Here is a 26,793-nt window from a genome sequence, read left to right as displayed (position 1 = left end):
TAAGAACCAATCAGATTGCTTGATTTGACTTGTCCGTTTTATAAATAATGTTTATGTACCTTGTAATTATTTTATCCTTTTTTATTTTTTTATATTTCTATTTCATGTGCGACGCCTGTTTACATGCTGCTGTGACAAAAACAATCACAATTTTATGGAAACTAATTTTAATCTGCATTTTGTAGGTCTTTGTCAATCAGGCAGTGACTGAGGAGGAAGGAGAGGAGGAGCAGGATACACATCTCTGATGGACGAAGAGGAGGAGGGGACAGGTTATGAAGGTCTTTGATAGACAGGTGATAAATGGAGCCTACAGGAAAGAAGAAGAAGAAGAAGATGGCAAAGAAAACAGGAGTAATGAGGGGGAAGAATGGTGGAGAGGAGAGGAGGAAGAGACAGAAAAGAAAAAATAGTGAGGATAGGAGATAGTCGAGTGAGTAGAAGATGTGTTGTCCAGTGAGAGTTAAAGAGGCTCGTAGGAGGTGAGCAGGAGGAGTCACTGACATATTCATGGGTATTAGGCACCAGGGTTTATTTCATGCTTCAAATTGAAATGCATAAAAAGACATTTAACTTGCTGATCTCTTTAAAAGTTCTGGGAAAGGTAAGCATTTCCTAAAGCTGCATACCCTTACCTGATGTTAGATAATGTCACCATCTGTTGATTGTGCCTTATGCTTTCAGCTTTTTGCACTGCACGAAAAATAATCCTGATACCAGGGACACAATCATAGCAGAGAGCACCTTATCCACCGTAACATTTGAATGTAAACGAGGCTTCAAAGTCTGAAGCGTCCACAGCTGCAGCGTCATCATTGGCTAAAACATATTTAGGGAAACTAAAATAATTACATTTCCCACCTGATGTAGGTTTAATTCTGAAGAACACGTTGTTGACTTTGATAACCAGTGATGGAATGTACCTAAGCGCATTTCAAATATTTGACCTACGTACAAACTTTCAGATTTTATTTCACTCCAATATATTTATCTTAAGGTTATACTACTTAATACTGTACATGTACTGTTATTATTTTACATACAAAATGTTTGATGAGCTTAGAACAGTGCAATATTACTGATGAAACTACTCAAAAGTATTTCAATGATTAATTATTGACACAATCTACAGTCGGATATTTTAATAAAAAATAATAATAATTTGCTGTGCCGCCGCCATTTGTATATAGGGGAAACACTGACCAATATTTTACACATTTCTTTACTTCATTTATTAGAATTTTACAATTTCTGTTATTAACGTATCACTCGTAATTATTACTAATATTTGACATTCAAAACATATGATGAGCTCAAAGGGGCCCTGTTATGCTTTTTATGTTTTCCCTTTCCTGTCTGGACTCCTTGTTAACTTCAGCAAAAAAGTGACGTCACTAAGTAATATTCTCTCCTATTGGCTAGCGTGCATGTAAATGGTCTGCAAAGTCTAACATCTCTGTGTTCTCTCATCCTTTTCAATGTATACTATAGGACAATAAACCAGCTAAAATCTCGCCATGGGCATCAAATTGGCTAGAACCGGCCCTGCTAGTAGTTATTAAAACTTCAGAGATGTTCAGTAGTTTACCCCTGGTGTCTGAATCCGGAGAAAACAGCGACTCCTCTTAACTTTTCCAAACAGGAAGTACAATCTGTAGCGTCAAGTAAAGTTTTGGCACTTTATCGATTCCTCTTGGAAATGGCGACTATCATCATTGAAATGCTGCATCATGTTAAATGTATTACATACAGTGACTGAGATATCTCTATTTTGCTAATAGGAATGGTTGTAGCCACTGAGGATGTTTTCTCTACAATCAGTCATGTGATTGCTATACTTACTACCTGTTAGCCTGATATGCTTTTTTCAATAGTGGTGCAATGGCTGCTGTACGCTACAGGCTTTTCCTCGAGGCGATGACACATGGGCAACATTAAGAGGCAGACAGCATGAAAAAACTAGTAACAGTGTTGAAGTCGATTAATCAAACAATAAACCCGAGTCGAGCCCCGAGTTGTTGATGTTTTAATGTTAAATGTTGAAGTTTGAGTCTCTAAAACCATGTTTAACTCACATTTGAGTCAGCACAATAATGTCTGAATCAATACAGTCATGTTTGAGTCACTATCTTGGCATGGGACCATACAGTATACAGTATATAGATTTCATTTCAGGATCATCCTGTCTAAAATAATTGCGATTCACAATATTATCCCACATGTATTGCATATAAATATGCTTAATCTCTTAAAATGTACAATAAAACTCACGGAAATCACACACCTTACATTTTGCATATTGCATCACAGACAGGACAAACATCCTTTTTAGTGAAACACAATAAATTGATCTGAACTAATTTACATTAATAAAGGATAAATTGTTCTATAAGCAACATTGTGGGATTCAGTTTCTTAACATGATAATTCCTGTATTTTTTAAAACATGGTCATGGTCACTCGTGAGGATATTTACAATCATCCCCATAATCAAAATTGCCCCAATCGTGTTTTTATCACGATCCCCATAAAAATTCTATATCGTCCCATCCCTATAACGGTCACTGCAGACATGCCTTTATTTTATTTAACCAGAAAGGTCTCAAGACCATACAAAAATAAAAATCTGTTCTGGGCAAGACGGCAAAAAAAAGAGCAAACAGACACCAAATATGCTTATATATTATAAGCAACCTTATTGTTCTTTCAATCATTTTTAAAGAATAAATCACTCTGCTATAAACGCCTGAATTTCCCCACGTGGATAAATAAAGTTCCATCTTATCTTATGTCAAGAGAGGGTAAGGAGACCAGGTTAAGTATGCCTTGCAACTTAGTCCAATCTTGCAGGGCATGAAAGGCAAACTAAATCTGAAGAGTGATAATGATGTACATATCAATTACTGTGTCATACTGACAACATGTACTTTGGACTAATATTTTTCTAAATAAATACAATAATGTCTAATGTTGTGATCATGCCCTTGTCACTACAATTTGATTGACAATTATCTCTATAAATCATCAAATGTGTGACTTGTATGGGACTTGAAAAGTTCAGGGCATAATAAAGTCTAGTTTCCAAACAGCACAAACCTACAACATTCATCAAATGGGCAAAATACTGTTGAATTAACTGAAATGGTTAGCATCTATATTAACTTAATATAGATGCTATCAATTAAAATAAATGTAACATTTGTTCCTGCAGTTGTCACTCTCCATTCCTGTTACAGGTGTTGCCCATCTACATTTGGTCAAGATGTTGCCTGTGTTTCAGCTCTTTTACTCTGACTTTTCTCATTGTAACAATACTGTATATGGCTTCACTATAAACTACGCTGAGTGATACGCACTTTGTCAGCTAAGCGGGATATAGGGAGCGTTCAGGAACTCACAATTGTCCATTCTGAATGACTCCCTGCTGCAGATGATCTGCTTCTGAGAGAAAAGTGAAGGGATATTGTCCTCCACTGGGAAACATAATAAATGAGCATGTAGCTTTCAGCACTGCAGCGAGCACTAACATAACGTACAAAACTGCAACAAGCTGTAACTTTTATTTGCTGAAAAGCAGTTTGAACCAGATGAATTCAATTGTGTTGCTTAGAGCTATATGCAATCAATGATTGTCTGAATCTTATTTTTAAATAATTGTTGTTTTCAAGACATATCTTTCAAAATGGAGCAACTGTCACAAAGAAACCTATCCCCCTCGGATAAATAAGTATTCTGATTTTGATTCTAAGGATTTAAAATAGTTTTCTCAGATGTTTTTTCCTTTACAGAATCTGAGAGCAACCTCGTGTTTGTTTGCATTTGTTAGCAAGTGCAAGTCAGTTGACATTAAGTTCTGGTAAAGACAATGACCCTTGATCTGAATAAAGACAACAACATTAGTTTCCTGGTCACTTTTGTAACTAGGTTTTTGTCACACATTTTGTTGAATATTTAATCATCCTCTCCAATTTTTTTATTTCTGTTAATTTATTTTACTAATGTTTTTCTATGTATGTATGTCACACTCATTTGGTTGTCTGTGTAATAAGTTAAATGTGAGAAATAAAGTTGGGAGAAATTGTGATTTGTGCCATTTCTTTGTCCTTTAACCCTGAACATTTTTGGTTAGTTGAGTCTACATGTTGTTTCTATACTTGTACATGAAACCTAGTAATTTTCATTTGTAAAATATTAAATTCAAATATGAGAATTCATAAATATATGAACTATGAGAAAATGTGCTATGTTCAGATATAGGGGCCTATCATTTCCTTCATATAAAATGACCTAATTGCATCCTCTGAACATTTCCAAATCATCTTTGTTTTCAATCAGTTCATTGACAGAAATGTTATTGCAAACTAGTTGGACTTTGACTCCAAATTTGAATTGTTATCAATAAATAAATAGGAGCATTCATTTGAATACAAAACAAGCGGATTATTTTAACTTCATATAGAGTTGGGTGAGGTACTTATCCATAATAGCAAAGAGGCTATGTAATGTAGCCTATACTGCAATTTCAGTGTACACTACATTTCTGGTACTTTTCTATATTGCATGGCTACCACTTCCTTGATCCCTACCAGCTCCTTTTGGTGGCTGAACTACATTTCCCTGCTGCACCTGTTCCCAGCACTTAGCTTCATGCAGTGGTGGCTTGACAGGGATACTGTGGGTGATACTCTGACTATAAGTACCCCATACCACCCCACTTTAAACAATGCACCTCTATTAATATCAGGAACATTTGAGAGACATATTTTAATGGTTTGAATCAATATCCTTTTAGTGTATTTGGTGACCAAGCTCCAAAACATTGAATCTTCCTATGCAACGGAACTGGGAATATTTCTTCAGGACCTGGTAAAAGCATACATCTCTATTATATATAGATATATAGTTCTATTTTTAAATCAGAGTCTTGTAATTTACAATCTACAAATAAAGTAACTTTGGTAATTTTTCCAGATGACAAATCTCGATAGTCTTAGAGATTTAGGTTCCCTTCGAGATATAGAAAATGCAAATCATGAGGCTCCTGTAATCTCACTTTAAATTGTGCTTTAATGATTTTTTTTTCAATGGGCCTAGAAGTGCAGGGCCCCTTTGGGGTGCTTTTTGGGTTTTCTGAAGTGAGTCTGGGCCCTACGGTAGTCTTCACTTATATAAATAAAATGGCTTCCTGGGTTTGTTGAAGGCTTCAGAAGAAAATGGAAATTCTGATGGGCCGTCAAACCGAGATGTTTTCATGTAAAGGGTGTCTTTACAGTAACTGTATGATAAAGGTGCAACATATTTAGCACACCCAAACATCCTCATTTCTACAAGTGCACCCTTATGTGAAAGAAGACACACTTCCATAGTGTTCCACGGAGGATGAGGGCGGCTGTGAGGTTTGTAATGCGCCACTATTTGCATGTTCACAGAACCACTGATCCAAATAAGTTCATGCCCAACGCTGCACGCTATGTGAATGCTCTCTTATCCATGAAGCAGATCCTCCCTAAACACTGTTTTTAATGGGATCCTAATGGTGTATCCTTTGAACAGGAAAAACCTAATATCACTGTAAATATTGTAGTGAAATATGAACTCTCACTTGAAACTTTCATCTACTCTTTTGCTTCTGACAGAGTGGTTTTGTATCACAGTTTGGAGAGAATCAGGGCTTGGAGGGCCAGGTGAAGAGCTGCTGGACTCTGCTGGCCTTCAGCATCCTCACCTACTTCCTGTGGAAGAGAATGATTTAGCCAGCACTGCCACCTATTGACCGTTCACACTAACTGCAGGAGTGAGCTGCCTGTCATCCGAAAGTCACTTCATCTCTCTTTTACATTTGTATAAAAACATGTCAATCAGTAATTTACCGAGGTGGGATTAACTAAGTACATTTACTCCAGTACAATTCTGAGATACTTGTACTTTACTTGAGTGTTTAAATGTCTTCTACTCCACTACACTTCATATCAGGTACTTTCACTCCCCTAAGATAAAGATAAAAAAGATAAGATATATTTTATTGATCCCAATTTGGGGTATGTTTTTATTTAAGCAGCATGTAGCATTGCATACAATGTGAAGATGAAAACGAGTACTAAATAAACAGACATAAGCATAACATATAAATGTCACGATTCTTGTGTTGTGTCACGTTTTTAGTTTTGTGTGTCTGGTAGTGGGTGTTTTGCTGTTCTCCTTGTCGTGTTTTCCTCCCTGTGTATTGTCAGGGGCCTGTACTACGAAGCTGGTTCAACCTAACCTGGATATGTTTGAGTTAGCCGGTTGGCCTAATCCAAAACATACGCGCTCTCACTAAACGGTCCTACGACACGGGTTATCAAGTGGATCGCTCAAGCCAGCCGTGCCCTATCTAGTTAGGTGCGCGTTCACATGAAAGGGTGGTATTTGGAGCATTCGACCAATCACAAACAAGGAGAAGCGTACGGACAGCGCAGCGCGTCATACTTCCTGAATGAAAAGTCAACTATAATGTTAGACAAATATGAAGACGTTAAACTTTAAACATCCATGACTTCAGGGCCGGCCCAACCCATTAAGCGACATAAGCGGCCGCTTAGGGCCCCGCAGCCACTGAGGGGCCCCCTAGCAAAAAAAAAATTACAAAAATTTCAAATTTTTTTTTTTTATCTCAGTACACCGTTGCTCTACTCTAAAGTCGCATCTAAAACGCGATCTGATCTAGCTGTGTATATTTTGTTATTTTTGATTGTTATATTCAATCCAGTGTTCGAAATGGGGGGGAGCCAAGGGGGAGCTTGGCTCCCCCGAAGAGGGAGGGAGCTCCCCTGAAGGCCGACTTTGAGATAAATAGGGGGAGCTGCATATTTGTGTCACACAGATTAGAAATGTTGAGTTTCTGTAAATAAAAGTTCTTGAAATAAATAATAGTCATTGTTCATTACAGTTTCTGAATATTTGTTTTATATTTGTGAATATTTCTGGGTGTTGCCATCTGTACGTGGCGGCGCTGCATTCTTTACGCTACTTACGTTGCTATGGTTACGGCGGCGATGCCGGCGGCGTATTTGAAATGTTCATAAAAAATATGGCGAAACGAAATCAGCCAAGCCTCGCAGCTTTTGGATTCACAAGCAAAGAAGCGAAGGATTCTAAAAATGACAACGTGAACGGAACAACTTTTAGCTAGCCGGCTGTAAGCGGCGTTAGGGTCGCGTTTGACAGCTCCACACCGAGGGAGAGGCTTGCCGATGCGGAGCCTGAAGAGGCTTCAACAACGGCCACAGCCGCCGGCGCCACCTGCACTAGCAAACCTGACGATGCCCATGACCTGTCTTTTAACTGGACACAGAAAAGATGGAGTGAGTGGAATGAAAGCTATCCATGGCTTTTCATTCCACTCACTCCATCTTTTCTGATGAATGTGGATATGAGATTTGCAAAGAGGCAAAAAGTATATTGATCTCTCTGCCGCTCGCAGAAAAATCCACCGGAGTGCACCTTTCACAAGAAAGGATTCAGGGAAAAGTCAGCAGTGATTAAAAGAATAACCTGCGGAAAAAGATTTATAATCACCATAAGGGCCAGGCAAACGAAAAAGCGATCGAGATTTCGGAGAGGAGAAAAAAAGATGTCCTACCAAACAAGCTATTGGCGATCAATGTTGACCTAATGCAGGAAACATATAGATCTTTCAGGTCTGCCTATATGATTAGCAATAAAATAAATAAATAGGGCTCCCCCGAAAGCAAATGGGTAATTCGAACACTGATTCAATCTCATTAGCTACAGGCATTTGAAGCTTATAAAGGGAGGATGACAGCTCTCACTCGCCACTCTGCTGTTCCGCAGCGCCGCTTCCCCTCCCTCCGCTGAAATGATGAATGTAAGGTGTATAGTAATCATAGATAACACGGCAGGGTCCGTTACAGTTTGTTTTCATCTGATTTCAAATAAACAAAGTATTGGCTTTCAGAATATTAAACTTGTTTCGGCAAATTCAGATGATAAATACAACTTTGAAGCTTGTAACGGCATAATTAAAAGCGGAGAACGGAGTAACTTGACGTCACAGCAGGCATAACAACAGCCGGTGTTTCTCAAGTGTTTTCCCACAATACACACAAATGCAAAAATACACAAACACACACACACACACACACACACACACACACACACACACACACACACACACACACACACACACACACACACACACACACACACACTCGCGGGCTTCCCCCAGACCAGTAATCCAAACGAAAATATCTTCCCTCCGTACTATTTTGATAATTTGCTCCGCTAATAATCAATCAGATCGATCCAGAGAAGAGGAAACTTTGAAGGCCTTTTTCTCAAAATGATGACTCTATAACAGTCATTATATAATGTGATATATTTTGCTTAATATTTGGAGTACAAAAACAATCGTCGTGGCGTAGGTGTTACTCTCATCTATCTCAGATAGAAGATATGATTGGAGACGACCAGCCAATCAGAATTGACCTTCTCGAGTTCTCCGATTGGTTGGTTTTGTGGCACATTTGTAACGCTGTGACAACTTGAGCGAGCAGGCAGGCAAAGCTGAGCGCTCAATTGTGGTGCCTTCAGTTTGCATGATGTCTGGCAAAAAAAGGACATACGCCTCTGGTGATCAAAAACGAAAAAATAGAAAACTTAATGAAGAAAAAAGGCAAGACAATAAAGGTATGTAACTTCATATTATGGCTCTGTCTCCTGTCCTGTGTCCCACTAACAATAGTTGGATAACTTGGATTTGGGAGTATTCTAACGTACTTACTACTACTACTTACTTTCTAGCTAACGTTACAGCTAGCTAACTAGCCAAGTTATCATTATTATCTCAGCCTTTCTGTAGAATAATGCGATGCTATTAACGTTACTGATTAATTTACTTTAGAAAAGTTTAGCTCAGGCAGCAAGTCACACTCGTAGCTAATGTTAGCTAGGTATATGTGCTTGTTTCATATTTTGACCAAGTAAACCAATTTCCCCTGGGATTAATAAAGTACTATCTATCTATCTATCTATCAATCTATCTATCTATCTATCTATCTATCTATCTATCTATCTATCTATCTATCTATCTATCTATCTATCTATCTATCTATCTATCTATCTATCTATCGAACTATCCAAACATCATTGTGTGGGTTCTAAGTTCATGTAAATGCAAGTATTCATTGGCTGAATATTGAATTAGCTATATAAAGCTAGTATGTTCCATTTGATGTTCCATTTCAAGTCTGTTTCCATAAAGCTTAACTCTGTAACATACTCTCCTCAGGAGCACTTCTGAAGTACTTTGGAAGCCCACAGCAGGTGCCAGCACACACCACAACGTCCACTGAGGACACTGTTGGTGAGTTCAAATGGGCCCAAAGTGAGAGCTTTCTGAATTTGGAATATTAAGTCATTACATTACGAATCATATATTTCTTTATTCCATAGCAGGTCAATCAACCTCCACCGCTGCTGTTGGTGAATGTGAAACCACAAGGTCAGCTGTTGGCACCAGTGACTCCGATGTCATCCAAGAAACCGCCTCAGACAATGCTGGTAAATGATGTGTTAAGTGTATAGATTAAGCCCATAGAGCTAGCTACAATTGCCATTTGTCGAAGTTCTATTGAGCAAGCTCGCTGTTCATTGCTTATAATAAATATCTGTCATGCATGGGGCAGGAGTTTGATGATACCTGTTTTTAAGGACTGATTCTGGATCAGCACTTTGGAGCTATCTCAAAAGCAGCGCCATAGTGGTGAAAAGACAGCTGATCTAGAGACAGTCCTATAGTCATATATTAAACAATGATATACTTCTTTATTCCATAGCAGTTCCATCAACTTCCATCACTGAAGAAACCACCTCTGACAATGCTGGTAAGTTTAGGCCTACATCAAAGAGACCTTAACTTTGTTTGTCAAGAAAAGCAAAGCACTATATGTCCAATCAATCATGGTATTATTATTATTATTATTATTATTATTATTATTATTATTATGAATATTATTATTACTATTGTGTTCAATCATTCAACTGTGTTGTTCATTGCCAGGAACATCAACTTGTAAACATGTCAAGTAACAAAAACTTATTTTTTAAAATTAATTTCCCTATAGGTATTTCTGTACCCATTGAAGTTGAGAGCAGTACCATTACGCCTACTACACCTACCTCTGTAACTTCTACTCCTTTTCTCTCTGGTTCACCAATGGATCCAACTGGGTGGCCATCAGTACTTAACGATCACGTACGTACAGATCTGGTGATTAGGGGGCCAGTACAGGTGGACAGAGATTTTGTATTCCCGAAAACACCAAACAACAGAAGCTTTCATTATCATTACATGTTTAGAACACTTGTAAATGGTGAGAAAGTTAAGCGAAGCTGGTTAATATACTCCAAGAACAATGATTCAGTCTACTGCTTTTGCTGCAAGTTGTTTTCCAAGAAATCATTAAAGCTCATAACAGAGGGACAACAGGACTGGGTGAATATTGGCGCATTACTGAAGCTACACGACAACAGCCCAGATCATGTGAAAAGTGTGTTGACTTGGAAGGAACTAGAGCTCCGTCTTAGAAAAGGGAAGACAATAGACAAAACAGAGTTGTACCTCCTGGAGGCAGAGAAGAAGAGGTGGAGAGAGGTGCTCATTCGGTTGGTTTCCATCATCCAATCTCTAGCAGAGAGGAACCTGGGACTTAGAGGGACTGTTGACACCCTGCATAACCACAACAACGGGAATTTCCTCAAAGAAGTTGAGCTAATTGCCAAGTTTGACCCTGTTCTGAAAGAACACATCAGACGCATTGACAGTGGAAGAAATTACACTACATACTTGGGTAAAACAATCCAAAATGAACTCATGTCCTGTATCAGTGACACAATACTTGCAGCAATGGTGGCTGAAATCAAAGAGCCCAAGTATTTTGCCATCATTTTGGATTGCACCCCAGACGTCAGCCACCAGGAGCAGATGACTGTTGTGATTCGAACAGTGAGTGTGAAGAAAAGGACTGAGATCAGGGAGCACTTTCTGGGGTTCATCATAGCCCCTGCATCCACAGGGCTTGGTTTGTCTACACTCATTTTGAACAGGCTGGAGGAGCTGAAGATCCCCTTTGAGGACTGCAGAGGACAATCCTATGACAATGGTGCAAACATGAAGGGCAGAAATAAAGGGGTGCAGGCCAGGCTGTTGGAGAAGAATCCTCGAGCTCTGTATGTTCCTTGTGCAGCCCACACACTGAATTTGATGGTGGCGGATTCAGCCAAAGGATCAATAGATGCTACTTGCTTCTTTGGTAATGTTCAGAAGCTGTACACCTTGTTTTCAGGTTCTCCCCAGAGGTGGACCATCCTGAAAAAACATGTGGACATCACTCTCAAGTCCTGGAGTGAGACGCGGTGGGAGAGCAGAGTGAATAGCATCGAGCCGTTGCGCTACCAAACGGATAAGGTCAGGGAGGCTTTGCTAGAGGTGAGGGAAAACGCAAATGATCTCATGGTCAGAATTGAGGCCCAATCCCTGGCAGAAGAAATTGGATCATTTAGATTCCAAATCTGCACTGTTGTCTGGTATGATATTCTGTCAAAGATCAATACAGTTAGCAAGCTCCTTCAGTCTGTCAACATGCAGCTGGATGTTGCGGTCAGTCTCTTAGACAAAACCAAAGCATCGCTGGTAACCTACAGGGCCACTGGGTTCACAGATGCTCAGGCCACAGCAAAAGAGCTCTGTGGAAATATGAATGTTGAGGCAGTGCTGAAAGAAAAGAGGCTGCGGAGCAAAAAGAGGCATTTTGCCTACGAGGCAGCTGACGAGGCAGTGGCTGATGCCATGACGAGACTGGAAACAGGATTCTTTAATGTTGTGGTGGACTGTGGCATCCAGTCTTTGGAGGACAGATTCAAGTCCCTGGGGGAAGTAAGAGACAAGTTTGGAGTGCTTCACAACTTCCATAATCTGGATGATGAGTCACTTACAGACCAATGTGCCCTGCTGGGAAAAACATTGACCTGTGGCGAAGAGGCAGACGTTGACTGGAGAGAGCTAGCCATGGAGATGCAAAGCCTTCCAGAGCTTCCCAAAGAAGATATGACCACATTGGAGATGCTCACCTTCTTAAATGAAAACGAGCTGTGTGAGATCTATCCAAATCTTTGGATAGCGCTGAGAATAGCCTGTACCCTTCCAGTGACAGTGGCGTCCGCAGAGAGATGCTTCTCGAAGCTCAAACTGATAAAAACATACTTGAGGTCCTCCATGGCCCAGGATCGCCTGAGTGGAATGGCAATAATCAGCATAAACCACCAGATTGGCAGCCAGATCTCCTATGATCAGGTCATCAATGACTTTGCCTCCAGGAAAGCAAGAAGAGAACAATTCTGACTGTACGTACGAGAGGAACATTTGTATTTGCATTTGTTTTTTTACATTTCATTTCATTGTTAAGCAGTTTGTTTTGCACATATTATTTAATCCTTTAAAGGTATTTTTGGATCTATTTATATATTCTATTTAGTGTTGAGTGTTTTTTATTCAAAATATCTATCTTTGAACAGTGATGGTCACTTTGTCAGTCTTTTTATTCTGTACTGTCAGTTCATCAGTGCTATCTGATATGACTACTTTATTCAAGTTTATGTTCATTTGTCAGAGTACTTTTGATCCCCTAAAATGGGGGATCAAATGTAATATTGGACAAATTAACATACACTTCAACAAAGTAGTCATATTTAATACTTGGTCACAGTATGCACTTTAACCTCATAGTCCTTGTTTCATTTCAAATCTAATGTGCTGGAGTACAGACTCAGAGCCACAACAACAAAACATATGTCACTGAGGACTGAGGAGTTTCTATATTTCTGTTCACTGAGTTTATATAGTCATTAGTTATAGCCTAGGTAGTTATTTGTAGTCAATTTAAAGACTGTGCTGCTCTTCTCAGGTCCCACTTTAGTGTTTACATGCTTATTTGTACAATATGTGTGCTCATACTAACATCATAAGACAAAAGTTGGTTCCGTGTTGTGTGTAGTGAGAACGCGCTAGAGTGAGGGGGGCCCCCAAACAAAATCTTGCTTAGGGCCCCCAAAAGTCTAGGGCCGGCCCTGCCTGCACCCCTTTATTTCTGCCCTTCATGTTTGCACCATTGTCATAGGATTGTCCTCTGCAGTCCTCAAAGGGGATCTTCAGCTCCTCCAGCCTGTTCAAAATGAGTGTAGACAAACCAAGCCCTGTGGATGCAGGGGCTATGATGAACCCCAGAAAGTGCTCCCTGATCTCAGTCCTTTTCTTCACACTCACTGTTCGAATCACAACAGTCATCTGCTCCTGGTGGCTGACGTCTGGGGTGCAATCCAAAATGATGGCAAAATACTTGGGCTCTTTGATTTCAGCCACCATTGCTGCAAGTATTGTGTCACTGATACAGGACATGAGTTCATTTTGGATTGTTTTACCCAAGTATGTAGTGTAATTTCTTCCACTGTCAATGCGTCTGATGTGTTCTTTCAGAACAGGGTCAAACTTGGCAATTAGCTCAACTTCTTTGAGGAAATTCCCGTTGTTGTGGTTATGCAGGGTGTCAACAGTCCCTCTAAGTCCCAGGTTCCTCTCTGCTAGAGATTGGATGATGGAAACCAACCGAATGAGCACCTCTCTTCACCTCTTCTTCTCTGCCTCCAGGAGGTACAACTCTGTTTTGTCTATTGTCTTCCCTTTTCTAAGACGGAGCTCTAGTTCCTTCCAAGTCAACACACTTTTCACATGATCTGGGCTGTTGTCGTGTAGCTTCAGTAATGCGCCAATATTCACCCAGTCCTGTTGTCCCTCTGTTATGAGCTTTAATGATTTCTTGGAAAACAACTTGCAGCAAAAGCAGTAGACTGAATCATTGTTCTTGGAGTATATTAACCAGCTTCGCTTAACTTTCTCACCATTTACAAGTGTTCTAAACATGTAATGATAATGAAAGCTTCTGTTGTTTGGTGTTTTCGGGAATACAAAATCTCTGTCCACCTGTACTGGCCCCCTAATCACCAGATCTGTACGTACGTGATCGTTAAGTACTGATGGCCACCCAGTTGGATCCATTGGTGAACCAGAGAGAAAAGGAGTAGAAGTTACAGAGGTAGGTGTAGTAGGCGTAATGGTACTGCTCTCAACTTCAATGGGTACAGAAATACCTATAGGGAAATTAATTTTAAAAAATAAGTTTTTGTTACTTGACATGTTTACAAGTTGATGTTCCTGGCAATGAACAACACAGTTGAATGATTGAACACAATAGTAATAATAATATTCATAATAATAATAATAATAATAATAATAATAATAATACCATGATTGATTGGACATATAGTGCTTTGCTTTTCTTGACAAACAAAGTTAAGGTCTCTTTGATGTAGGCCTAAACTTACCAGCATTGTCAGAGGTGGTTTCTTCCGTGATGGAAGTTGATGGAACTGCTATGGAATAAAGAAGTATATCATTGTTTAATATATGACTATAGGACTGTCTCTAGATCAGCTGTCTTTTCACCACTATGGCGCTGCTTTTGAGATAGCTCCAAAGTGCTGATCCAGAATCAGTCCTTAAAAACAGGTATCATCAAATTCCTGCCCCATGCATGACAGATATTTATTATAAGCAATGAACAGCGAGCTTGCTCAATAGAACTTCGACAAATGGCAATTGTAGCTAGCTCTATGGGCTTAATCTATACACTTAACACATCATTTACCAGCATTGTCTGAGGCGGTTTCTTGGATGACATCGGAGTCACTGGTGCCAACAGCTGACCTTGTGGTTTCACATTCACCAACAGCAGCGGTGGAGGTTGATTGACCTGCTATGGAATAAAGAAATATATGATTCGTAATGTAATGACTTAATATTCCAAATTCAGAAAGCTCTCACTTTGGGCCCATTTGAACTCACCAACAGTGTCCTCAGTGGACGTTGTGGTGTGTGCTGGCACCTGCTGTGGGCTTCCAAAGTACTTCAGAAGTGCTCCTGAGGAGAGTATGTTACAGAGTTAAGCTTTATGGAAACAGACTTGAAATGGAACATCAAATGGAACATACTAGCTTTATATAGCTAATTCAATATTCAGCCAATGAATACTTGCATTTACATGAACTTAGAACCCACACAATGATGTTTGGATAGTTCGATAGATAGATAGATAGATAGATAGATAGATAGATAGATAGATAGATAGATAGATAGATAGATAGATAGATAGATAGATAGATAGATTGATAGATAGATAGATAGATAGTACTTTATTAATCCCAGGGGAAATTGGTTTACTTGGTCAAAATATGAAACAAGCACATATACCTAGCTAACATTAGCTACGAGTGTGACTTGCTGCCTGAGCTAAACTTTTCTAAAGTAAATTAATCAGTAACGTTAATAGCATCGCATTATTCTACAGAAAGGCTGAGATAATAATGATAACTTGGCTAGTTAGCTAGCTGTAACGTTAGCTAGAAAGTAAGTAGTAGTAGCAGGGCCGGACCTAGCACATTTGGTGCCCTAGGCGAGCTTCACCACTGCGCCCCCCCCAAAAAAAATATCAAAACATCTTAACAGTTATACAGTAAAGTACTGCAGCTTTATTTATTACAAGCAAGAACAAGAGCTAAGAATAAATGTAAAGTGCACACTAAAGAATTAAAACAAATAAACAACTTAGCTAACAAACAATAATAATATCAATAACAAACAATAAAAGAATGTGCAAATTTGCTTTCAAAGAAAATTAAGAAGAAATGTAAAGTGCACACTAAAGAATTAAAACAAACAACTTAGCTAACAAACAATAATAATAATAACAATAACAAACAATAAAATAACGTGCACATTTGCTTTAAAAGAAAATTATGTATTGTAAAATATGTTACACATGTCAAATAATCAAAATATAATATGCTAAATAAACAAACAAATACATAAAAATTACAAATTCACTTTGTCTCAAGAACTATTTACATTCCACTCCCTATCATCACACAAGGTTGGCCTACATATTAGCTCCTACTGGTTTCCATTTACAGTGCAATCCTTCTGGCCTTCCTCGCTGCAAAGTCATCAATCACATCATCATATGAAATCTGACCACCAACCTCATGGTTAATACTGATTACAGCCAGACCACTGAGGCGTTCTTGAGCCATGGTGGACCTCAGGTATGTTTTCAAGAGTTTTAATTTGGAAAAACTCCTCTCGGCTGAAGCTACTGTTACTGGTAGCGTTGCACTGATCCGCAGAGCAATACACAAGTTGGGATATATTTCGGTGAGCTGCTTTGTATGTATGAATTTCAACAACTCAAGAGTTGTCATGCTCTTTGATGGCAAGTCAGGTACATTTTCCAACTCCTGAGCCAGTTCCTTCCCATCCAAATCAGATTGCCCTCCATGGCTTAAGGTGTGTGCAAGTGCCTCTGCTTGCTTCATCAGCTCTTGGTGTGGCAGGTCTGGGAAGTTGTACAGAATGCCAAACTTGTCTTGCACATGTTCAAGAGTGGTAAACCTCTCCTTTTGTGCTGACACTGCAGCATCTACCACCACGTTAAAGAACGTTACCTCCAGATTTTGCAAGGCATTCCTCAATGGCTCATCAGGAGACTCATATGAGAAGTGCCTCTTTGTTGACTTCAGCCGCTTTTGCACAAGGACTGCATCCACATTCATGTCTTCACACATGTCCTTGGCTGATGTTTGTGAAGCCACAAAGCCTGTGGCTCTGTAGGATTTGAGAGCTTTTTCAGTCTTTTTCAGTAGACTTACTGCTACATCCACTTGCATTGTTTGGGACTGCAGGACTTTGCTCACCTGCTGAATTTGACTTAACATGTCATACCAGACCACTGTGCACAGTGAAAAGCGGAATGACCCCACTTCTTCTGCCAGAGACTGGGCTTCAATCCTGATGATTGGGTCTTTGGCCTGGTTTCTCACCTCAAGCAGTGCCTCTCTCACAGCTGCGGCTTCATATCGCAGAGGCTCCACAGCTTTCACTCTGCTCTCCCATCTGGTTTCTGACCACATTTTGAGTGAAAGGTTGACGTGTTTCTTGAGGATGGCCCATCTCTGTGTAGAGGCAGAAAACAGGCAGTATAGCTTCTGCACAATGCCAAAAAATGATATGGCATCTTTGGAGCTTTTGGCAGCATCAGCAATGACCAAATTGAGTGTATGTGCCCCACAAGGCACAAACAAAGCTCTTGGGTTCAACTGCAGTAGCCTGGCCTGTACTCCCTTGTTCTTCCCTCTCATATTTGCGCCGTTGTCATATGACTGTCCTCTGCAGTCATCAAAGGCAATCTGCAACTCCTCCAGCCTCTTCAAAATCAGGGCGGACAAACTTTCACCAGTGGACTCCTCTGCTACTAGGAATCCCATGAAGTGCTCTTTAATCTGGGGGTCTTCTTCCAGTGTCACAATTCTGATGACTACTGACAGCTGTTCAGTGTGGCTAACATCCGGGGTGCAATCTAAAATGAGGGAAAAGTACTTGCATTTCTTTATTTCTTGCACTATTGTTGATAGAATCTTTCCACTGATGCATTCAATCAACTCATTCTGAATGGTTTTGCCCAAGTAGCTGTGGTGGGATGTTTGACTTTTAATCTTGTGGATGTGGTCTTTCATCACTGGGTCAAACTGCGCCAAAAGCTCAACCTCTTTCAAAAAGTTTCCATTTGAAGGAGAGTATTTCTGTCTTTCCTCTCAATGCCATATTTCGCCCTGCCAGAGACTGTACAATAGCAACCAGTCGTGTCAGCACTGCTCTCCACCGACTCTTCTCTGCCTCAAGGAGGGCCTGCTCTTGTTTGTCTATTGTTGTACCTTGTTTTAATCGAACTGCCAATTCTTTCCATGACGCCAAATTGTTCAGGTGTTCCGGACTATTTTCATGGCTGGTCAAAGCAGCACTTGCATTTTTCCAATCCGACAGTCCTGCATTTGTTAAATTAATTTGTTTTGGAGATAAAAGTTGACAACAAAAACAAAAAAGACTGTTCTTCTTTTTTGAATATGTCACCCAACTTCTTTTGATCCTTTCTCCATTTACTAAGGTCCTGCTGAAGTACTGGTGGTGGCAACTTCTCCCATCATCTCTCCTTGGGAAAATGAAATCAGGTGTTATCTGATATGGTCCTCTCCGAACAAACTCTGTCCTCATTGTGTCTGTGAGATGTGAAGGGCAGTCAGCAGGATCGGTTGGTAGTGGATCGTCTGTCTTTGCTGCATCTGGAGGGCATGTGAAGCACATTTTCTCACCTCATATTCACAATATCTTCACACACACACACACACACACACACACACACACACACACACACACACACACACACACACACACACACACACACACACACACACACACACACACACACACACACACACACACACACACACACACACACACACACACACAACCCCAATTCCAAAAAGGTTGGGACAGTGTGTAAAATGTAAATAAAAACAGAAAGCAATTATTTGAAAGCATGAGGACAATTAGGTTTATAGCTAAACATCTTTACATTCATAAGGCACACACCTGAGAAGAGTGTATGGGTGGAATCTGTGGTGCAATCAGGATGAGATGCAGCAGGCTGTTCTGACGTTCCTTGCAGTGGTTCTGGGCCTATACATATATAGAGAACACACAAGAGCAAATATATTGGCTGGATTAGAAATGGCACGACAGTCATTTTTACATTCAATTATTTATCATCACATCAGGAACATCTATTGACATATTGTACTCACCAGAACAAACAGACACAGTGGTCAGTGGCAGGGTGGAATCAGTGGTCATCTCATCAGGATGAGCAGCTTGCTGTTCTGACGTTCCTTCATGTGGTTCTAGGTCTATAAATATAGAAAGAACACACAAGAGCAAATATATTGACTGGATTTCACATTCAATTATTTATCATCAGGAACATCTATTGACACATTGCACTCACCTGAGGAAGCCGGCACAGCTGAGGTGCATGGCGGTTCCTTGTCAACTGATGCAGCAGATGGTCCCAGATATTTTAAAAGTGAATCTAAAATGATATAACAAAATGTGTATTATCAACATTGAATCATTTCCATTTGTTAAATGTAGCTATTATTTAGTTAGTAAGCATTAGGACAGCCTGACAGGTCTGATTCAACTAATCAAGAGCTATGCCTATCTTATTAGAACAGTTGAATCAGGTGTGTTAGTTCTGGGTTGGAACGAAAACATTCAACAGGACTGGAGTTGAGAACCACTGAGCTAGTTAGCTAACGTTAGCGCACATTATGACAGGGTTGAATTTGGCAAATGTTTGACTCGGATAGTCAATGTGCTTTCTGAGGTAAACTTAACGTTAGCTAACGTTACCAACTAACTAACATTCCACCACACTGGCTAGCTCGCTACACCAAAACTAACATTGTTTTTATTACTAATATTTCTATTTCATGACACAAAGAAAATAGCCTTATGACAGTTTCGACTGAATGGCAATAACAAACGCTGGCTAGCTAACGTTGGCTAACTAGCAAGATTACATGATCCATTCGCTAATGTTGACAATACAATCAAAATTGCATACCTTTCACCTTGGCACGTTTCTCTTCTTCTTCTTTTCTTCTGTTTTTATACTGCGCCCCAGATGGCTTTTGCCTCTTCATAGTTCTCTAACGTTAGTCTTTCTTTCCTCAACGCTCAATTTGATAAACACTTGACCGATACCCATCAATGCACAGCGCTCTAGCATGTTCTGACTGTGAACACCTAAAGCCGAGGCTCTCCGACCGACCGTTTTAGATTTTTGGCTCATTTTCCCTTATGTTAGAATTTTTTTTTTATGTAAGAATAATGGTTGCAGATATAGAGGGGGGGCGCCAAAACTGCGCCAAGCAAAAAAAAAAAAAAAAAAAAGAATTTTTTTTTTTTTGTTGCAATTTTTGGCGCCCCCCTCTGGGTGGCGCTCTAGGCAACCGCCTATATTGCCTGTAGAAAGCTCCGCCCCTGAGTAGTAGTAAGTACGTTAGAATACTCCCAAATCCAAGTTATCCAACTATTGTTAGTGGGACACAGGACAGGAGACAGAGCCATAATATGAAGTTACATACCTTTATTGTCTTGCCTTTTTTCTTCATTAAGTTTTCTATTTTTTCGTTTTTGATCACCAGAGGCGTATGTCCTTTTTTTGCCAGACATCATGCAAACTGAAGGCACCACAATTGAGCGCTCAGCTTTGCCTGCCTGCTCGCTCAAGTTGTCACAGCGTTACAAATGTGCCACAAAACCAACCAATCGGAGAACTCGAGAAGGTCAATTCTGATTGGCTGGTCGTCTCCAATCATATCTTCTATCTGAGATAGATGAGAGTAACACCTACGCCACGACGATTGTTTTTGTACTCCAAATATTAAGCAAAATATGTCACATTATATAATGACTGTTACAGAGTCATCATTTTGAGAAAAAGGCCTTCAAAGTTTCCTCTTCTCTGGATCGATCTGATTGATTATTAGCGGAGCAAATTATCAAAATAGTACGGAGGGAAGATATTTTCGTTTGGATTACTGTTCTGGGGGAAGCCCGCGAGTGTGTGTGTGTGTGTGTGTGTGTGTGTGTGTGTGTGTGTGTGTGTGTGTGTGTGTGTGTGTGTGTGTGTGTGTGTGTGTGTGTGTTTGTGTATTTTTGCATTTGTGTGTATTGTGGGAAAACACTTGAGAAACACCGGCTGTTGTTATGCCTGCTGTGACGTCAAGTTACTCCGTTCTCCGCTTTTAATTATGCCGTTACAAGCTTCAAAGTTGTATTTATCATCTGAATTTGCCGAAACAAGTTTAATATTCTGAAAGCCAATACTTTGTTTATTTGAAATCAGATGAAAACAAACTGTAACGGACCCTGCTGTGTTATCTATGATTACTATACACCTTACATTCATCATTTCAGCGGAGGGAGGGGAAGCGGCGCTGCGGAACAGCAGAGTGGCGAGTGAGAGCTGTCATCCTCCCTTTACAAGCTTCAAATGCCTGTAGCTAATGAGATTGAATCAGTGTTCGAATTACCCATTTGCTTTCGGGGGAGCCCTATTTATTTATTTTATTGCTAATCATATAGGCAGACCTGAAAGATCTATATGTTTCCTGCATTAGGTCAACATTGATCGCCAATAGCTTGTTTGGTAGGACATCTTTTTTTCTCCTCTCCGAAATCTCGATCGCTTTTTCGTTTGCCTGGCCCTTATGGTGATTATAAATCTTTTTCCGCAGGTTATTCTTTTAATCACTGCTGACTTTTCCCTGAATCCTTTCTTGTGAAAGGTGCACTCCGGTGGATTTTTCTGCGAGCGGCAGAGAGATCAATATACTTTTTGCCTCTTTGCAAATCTCATATCCACATTCATCAGAAAAGATGGAGTGAGTGGAATGAAAAGCCATGGATAGCTTTCATTCCACTCACTCCATCTTTTCTGTGTCCAGTTAAAAGGCAGGTCATGGGCATCGTCAGGTTTGCTAGTGCAGGTGGCGCCGGCGGCTGTGGCCGTTGTTGAAGCCTCTTCAGGCTCCGCATCGGCAAGCCTCTCCCTCGGTGTGGAGCTGTCAAACGCGACCCTAACGCCGCTTACAGCCGGCTAGCTAAAAGTTGTTCCGTTCACGTTGTCATTTTTAGAATCCTTCGCTTCTTTGCTTGTGAATCCAAAAGCTGCGAGGCTTGGCTGATTTCGTTTCGCCATATTTTTTATGAACATTTCAAATACGCCGCCGGCATCGCCGCCGTAACCATAGCAACGTAAGTAGCGTAAAGAATGCAGCGCCGCCACGTACAGATGGCAACACCCAGAAATATTCACAAATATAAAACAAATATTCAGAAACTGTAATGAACAATGACTATTATTTATTTCAAGAACTTTTATTTACAGAAACTCAACATTTCTAATCTGTGTGACACAAATATGCAGCTCCCCCTATTTATCTCAAAGTCGGCCTTCAGGGGAGCTCCCTCCCTCTTCGGGGGAGCCAAGCTCCCCCTTGGCTCCCCCCCATTTCGAACACTGGATTGAATATAACAATCAAAAATAACAAAATATACACAGCTAGATCAGATCGCGTTTTAGATGCGACTTTAGAGTAGAGCAACGGTGTACTGAGATTAAAAAAAAATTTTTTTAAATTTTTGTAAAAATTTTTTTGCTAGGGGGCCCCTCAGTGGCTGCGGGGCCCTAAGCGGCCGCTTATGTCGCTTAATGGGTTGGGCCGGCCCTGCCTGTGTGTGCGTATCACCCTCAGACAAACGGCCAGGTAATGAATTCATTCTTTTTTTTAATGTAATTCATACATGTCTTCAGACTTTTGTAAGACAAATATAATTAAACATTGTTCTGAACTATTTTTCAACGTTTAGGATGAAAGATCAACTCAAAATATAAAACGGGCTCTTAGAAAATATGTCAACGATAATCCCGATGACTGGGACATCCACCTGCCTGCAGTTGTATTTGGCATAAACACAGCTTTGCAAGTAAGTTTTTCATGGTTTTTTCCTCCTGGTTGTTCATTAAATGTTTTTTTTGTACCTTTACCTGATGGTAAATGCTCATCTTATTTGTATCCAGGCTTCCACAAAGCAGTCCTTTTTATGTGATGTTCAACCGGCATCCACGCTTACCTGAGGTGTTGAATGCCTGTCCCATGGAAGATACATTTGAGATAGGAGATCCAGAGGAGGAAATCGACACCGTGCTTAGCCAAATGAAGGAGTTGAATGAAAAGGTCAGTGCCCTTTCAAATCCAGTGGCGAACCGTGACTTTTATACCTGGGCCCTCTGACCCCCCCCCCCCTTCCCTTGAAAAAATTGTTATTACAGTACGTCTCAGTGGAATATCAAAACAACGGCCCGGGATGAAAAACACATCAATGACAGCGACCCTCTACCACAGTGGTTCTCAAATGGGGGTACGTGAGATTTATTTTATGTTAATGAAAACAAAAACGTAATTAATGCATTTAAACAAACTACTAATAGTAGATTATCTACTTTCTTCAAAAGTTTACAGTAATTCTGGATAATAAAATGGGAACAATAAACGGGGTGCTCTCTTTTCCTCTCCCTCTCCTGACAGCCCGTTAGGCTCGTGCAGCTCGCTGAACCTGTAATAAATGACCCGACAGTAAAGAATAAATATATTTATAACTAGTTTAGCCAGAGTAGATGAAATAGCTAAGTGTGTTAGGTCTAACTATTTTTGCTCCGCTCAACGGTCCGTCAGCAACAGCTGATCTGATCTCTGATCTGTCTCTCTCTCGCGTCCGGTTATACTTCACTCGCGTTTATGTCCAAATCTATCAGATCTAGCTCTAGTCAATGATATGACTGCCTGCTTATCAAAAGGACCTAAACAATAAACGTTGCTTGGCAACGGCGTGTGGCCGCAAAGTATAGCGCAGCATTATGCAAATGTTATATGAGGTGTCAAAATCCCATGGTCATAAAATGCTCATATATTTTTTTCTCTTCATTCCCCACGCCCCAAAATAAATATACACATTTTAGGAAAAGTAACGAAGTTTGAGCAGTGTGGGTTTTATATTATTAACAGAGTTACGCATATTTCAAAACGCTAAGTGTAATAACTGCAGTTTGTCTACCTGTCAGAATGACAAAGGTCCTCAGTGAAGCACAAGCACATGTCTTCACTAAATTGTAAGTACAACTTATTAAAAAGATCAGTTCAATGCAACTAATGTCGTCTTAGTGTTATTGCATGATGTTAAAATTGGTTTGCCATGAATTTAGTGATGGATTTTAAACATTTGAAATGCAGCATTTAAGTGTTTCTCAGTTAAAATGTTGTTGTTTTAATAAATCAGATACTGATCCTATTTATATAGGCATTTTTTCAGCGCTGACCAGGGGGTACTTGGCTGAATTTTTTTTTCAAAGGGGGTACTTTATTGAAAAAAGTTTGAGAACCACTGCTCTACCACACAAAACAACACCATTTATATAAACACCTATCATGACAGGGCACCCACAGCCAAGTAACAATTACAAAGGAATTAAGTTGGCATGGTGGCCCGCCCACATTGAAAATTACTTAGGCCTACCTTGGCCTACCTTTGATGATCAAATCACTTAAACACAAATTCCATCCTCCTGTCCTTTTGGTTTAAGTACTTGATGGCGGGTCATGCAGCTGATCCTTTGCCACTCCAATCTTGAAAATGACTCGGTTAATAATTTCGCAACTATGTCATCATCACTATCACTGACATGAGCCATCATGAACGGACTTATGCTAATCATAAATCTATCGATTAGATTTATGATTAGAAAATTATAAAAGTAGGGTAGATATGTGGATATTATTCGGCTACTTACTTATATTTTGTTTTTCTTGTTATGCTGCTGCAACACAAACATTTCCCACATTGGGATCAATACAGTAATATCTTATCTTAATTAATTAAGAAATATAACTATTATAATTAGTGTCGCAGCTGACACCTATTTTCAATATGGATTAATCTACCATTTATTTCTTTAGTTCAATTGTGATCTATAAATGGCAAAATAGTGACAATGTTGAAACTTATCAAAGTGCAAGGTTATATCTTTAGATGTTTTGTTTTAGCCTATGTACTGTATGTCTTAATGCTCTTATATGTGACGGTGTGACTTCCATGAAACTAATATTTTATATCTTCCCAACAGACGAGCTGACAGGAAACCTAACACTCTAACAACCACAACATTGCAAAGGCGAGTAAATGTAAATTCAAAACGATTCACAATTTCTTAATTTCTCCTTCTTTCTTGCAGTGAGGTGAAGCTGTATTCAGCTACATTACCTACGGGTGCGTTCTTTAATATTAACTGTGCGTCCGGTGTCACTGTGGCACAGACTGGACCGCTGGTGAACAGCTGTTAGAACGGGCCGTTCAGGTGTTCAGAGCAGAGCTCCCTGTCGGAGCGGCAGAGCGTGATATGAACTGAAACGTTTTTCTGTGGCAATATTATTTAAGGAATCGTTGAGCTAGCTAGCTAGCAATACATTGTCACTATCTGCTAACGTTAGCTTTTGCCTTCTATTTCTAATAGTTTTTTTCATAGGCTATAAACAGAGGTGGTATATAAATATTGTACTTGAGTAAAAGTAGAAGTACTCAGATCTTGTACTTGAGTAAAAGTAGAAGTACTCAGGTCTTGTACTTGAGTAAAAGTAGAAGTACTCAGATCTTGTACTTGAGTAAAAGTAGAAGCACACAGATCTTGTACTAGAGTAAAAGTAGAAGTACTCAAATCTTGTACTTGAGTAAAAGTAGAAGCACACAGATCTTGTACTTGAGTAAAAGTAGAAGCACTCAGGTCTTGTACTAGAGTAAAAGTAGAAGTACTCAGGTCTTGTACTTGAGTAAAAGTAGAAGCACACAGATCTTGTACTAGAGTAAAAGTAGAAGTACTCAGGTCTTGTACTTGAGTAAAAGTAGAAGTACTCAGATCTTGTACTTGAGTAAAAGTAATAGTCCCAGAGTGTAGGAATACTCTGTTACAGTAAAAGTCCTGCATTCAAAATGTTCCTCAAGTAAAAGTAGAAAAGTATTATCATCAAAATATAGTGAAAGTAGCGACAGTAAAAGTAGTCATTGTGCAGATTGGTCCATTTCAGAATAATATATATGATATGTTTTATAATGATTGATCATGAAAGTGTTCTCAAAGCTGGTAAAGGTGCAGCTAGTTTGAATTACTTTGTATACTGCAGGGTAGCTTGTGGATTTACTCCAGGTGGAACAAAAGTCTGATTTAACACTTGATTATATTTCACTTAATTAATCCAGATCTGTGAAGTAACTAAAGGTATTAAATACATGTAGTGGAGTCAAAGTACACCATGTACCTCTGAACTGTAGTGGAGTAGAAGAACAAAGTAGCAAAACTTTGAAATACTTAAATAAAGTACAAGTATCTCAAAATTGTGCCCAAGTATAGTACTTGTTGAGTTTATGAACTTAGTTACTTTACACCATGTGGCTATAAAGATATAAAGACTTAAGCCTTGCACAGAGGCACGAAAATACATTTTCAAAATGCTCAACAGTGCTGCCAAAATTATAAACTGACTGCTCCACAATTTAAAATAAATGCTTTTATATATTTCTATTAGATGTGACTCTTTGGCGTTTCTGTTATTATTAACACTGCTGCTTTAGTTGTTCTGACTGCTAAAATCCTCTGTCATTCCGTGGGGTGGGGGAGCCGGGGGCTCGGATCCTTGTCACCTTTTTCATACCTGATGAGTTTGCATCCCTGTATGTTAAAAATCCTCAGTCACCTTAATTCATGTAATAAAAACATCTCAGGTCAGTAACACTCAAAGCTAAATGTGCAATACCATCTTCAGCTATGTTACTATTTATAATGTTATTGTTGTTACATCAGAAGATGTACATATTGAAATGATTTCTTAACTTACAGTAGGCTATTTTTTACAATGTGTGTTGGAAGGATTTATTAAATGACAATGAATATTGTCATTGTTGAAGGCTTTTAGAGAAGGGTGAACTATAAGCCTGAATTACATAACATTTTATACCTAAAAACATAAAAGCCACAATAAATAAATCACAATTACTCTAGTTATTTTTACCTCCCGTATTGCTTTCAACCCACCAGCTTTTATGGTGTTGTTACGTTACTAACTGTAAACTTGTCACATACAGTCTATGGTCACTCAGACTAACCTACTGTTAATTTA

At 39.5% G+C, this 26,793-nt stretch overlaps 3 protein-coding genes across 7 annotated transcripts in view; 2 read left to right on the top strand and 1 right to left on the bottom strand.

The window, feature by feature from the left end:
• Positions 1 to 428, top strand: part of podxl2 (podocalyxin-like 2) — a 32,185-nt gene extending 31,757 nt beyond the window's left edge. The window contains exon 13 of the mRNA XM_079683332.1: positions 186 to 428. Within this exon, the coding sequence (XP_079539458.1) occupies positions 186 to 248 (63 nt within the window). The 3' untranslated portion in view covers positions 249 to 428. The remainder of the gene's footprint in view (positions 1 to 185) is intronic.
• An 8,911-nt stretch (positions 429 to 9,339) lies between these two features.
• LOC307040474 (zinc finger MYM-type protein 1-like) lies at positions 9,340 to 14,408 on the top strand. The gene is made up of 4 exons (XM_079683335.1): positions 9,340 to 9,364; positions 9,454 to 9,561; positions 9,837 to 9,884; positions 10,125 to 14,408. Exon 4 carries the CDS (start codon positions 10,217 to 10,219, stop codon positions 12,398 to 12,400), a length of 2,184 nt encoding a protein of 727 aa, XP_079539461.1. The 5' UTR covers positions 9,340 to 9,364; positions 9,454 to 9,561; positions 9,837 to 9,884; positions 10,125 to 10,216; the 3' UTR covers positions 12,401 to 14,408.
• A 1,138-nt stretch (positions 14,409 to 15,546) lies between these two features.
• Positions 15,547 to 19,938, bottom strand: LOC307040475 (zinc finger MYM-type protein 1-like). 5 transcript variants are annotated; one of them, XM_079683338.1, is made up of 5 exons: positions 19,626 to 19,938; positions 19,005 to 19,088; positions 18,805 to 18,906; positions 18,593 to 18,679; positions 15,547 to 18,328 (listed from the first exon to the last, which is right to left on the bottom strand). In XM_079683338.1, exon 5 carries the CDS (start codon positions 17,677 to 17,679, stop codon positions 16,075 to 16,077), a length of 1,605 nt encoding a protein of 534 aa, XP_079539464.1. In that variant the 5' UTR covers positions 17,680 to 18,328; positions 18,593 to 18,679; positions 18,805 to 18,906; positions 19,005 to 19,088; positions 19,626 to 19,938; the 3' UTR covers positions 15,547 to 16,074. The 5 variants fall into 5 exon arrangements, with proteins under 5 accessions (XP_079539464.1, XP_079539465.1, XP_079539462.1 ...); XM_079683339.1 differs by having other exon boundaries at positions 15,547 to 18,282; XM_079683336.1 differs by having other exon boundaries at positions 19,005 to 19,938.
• Between the last annotated feature and the right edge of the window lie 6,855 nt (positions 19,939 to 26,793).

Source organism: Notothenia rossii (genome assembly GCF_949606895.1).
Source record: "Notothenia rossii genome assembly, chromosome: 5".
Classification (NCBI taxonomy): Eukaryota; Metazoa; Chordata; class Actinopteri; order Perciformes; family Nototheniidae; genus Notothenia; species Notothenia rossii.
The sequence above is the reverse complement of the archived record's forward strand: the minus strand, read 5'-3'. Positions and strand labels throughout refer to the sequence as shown.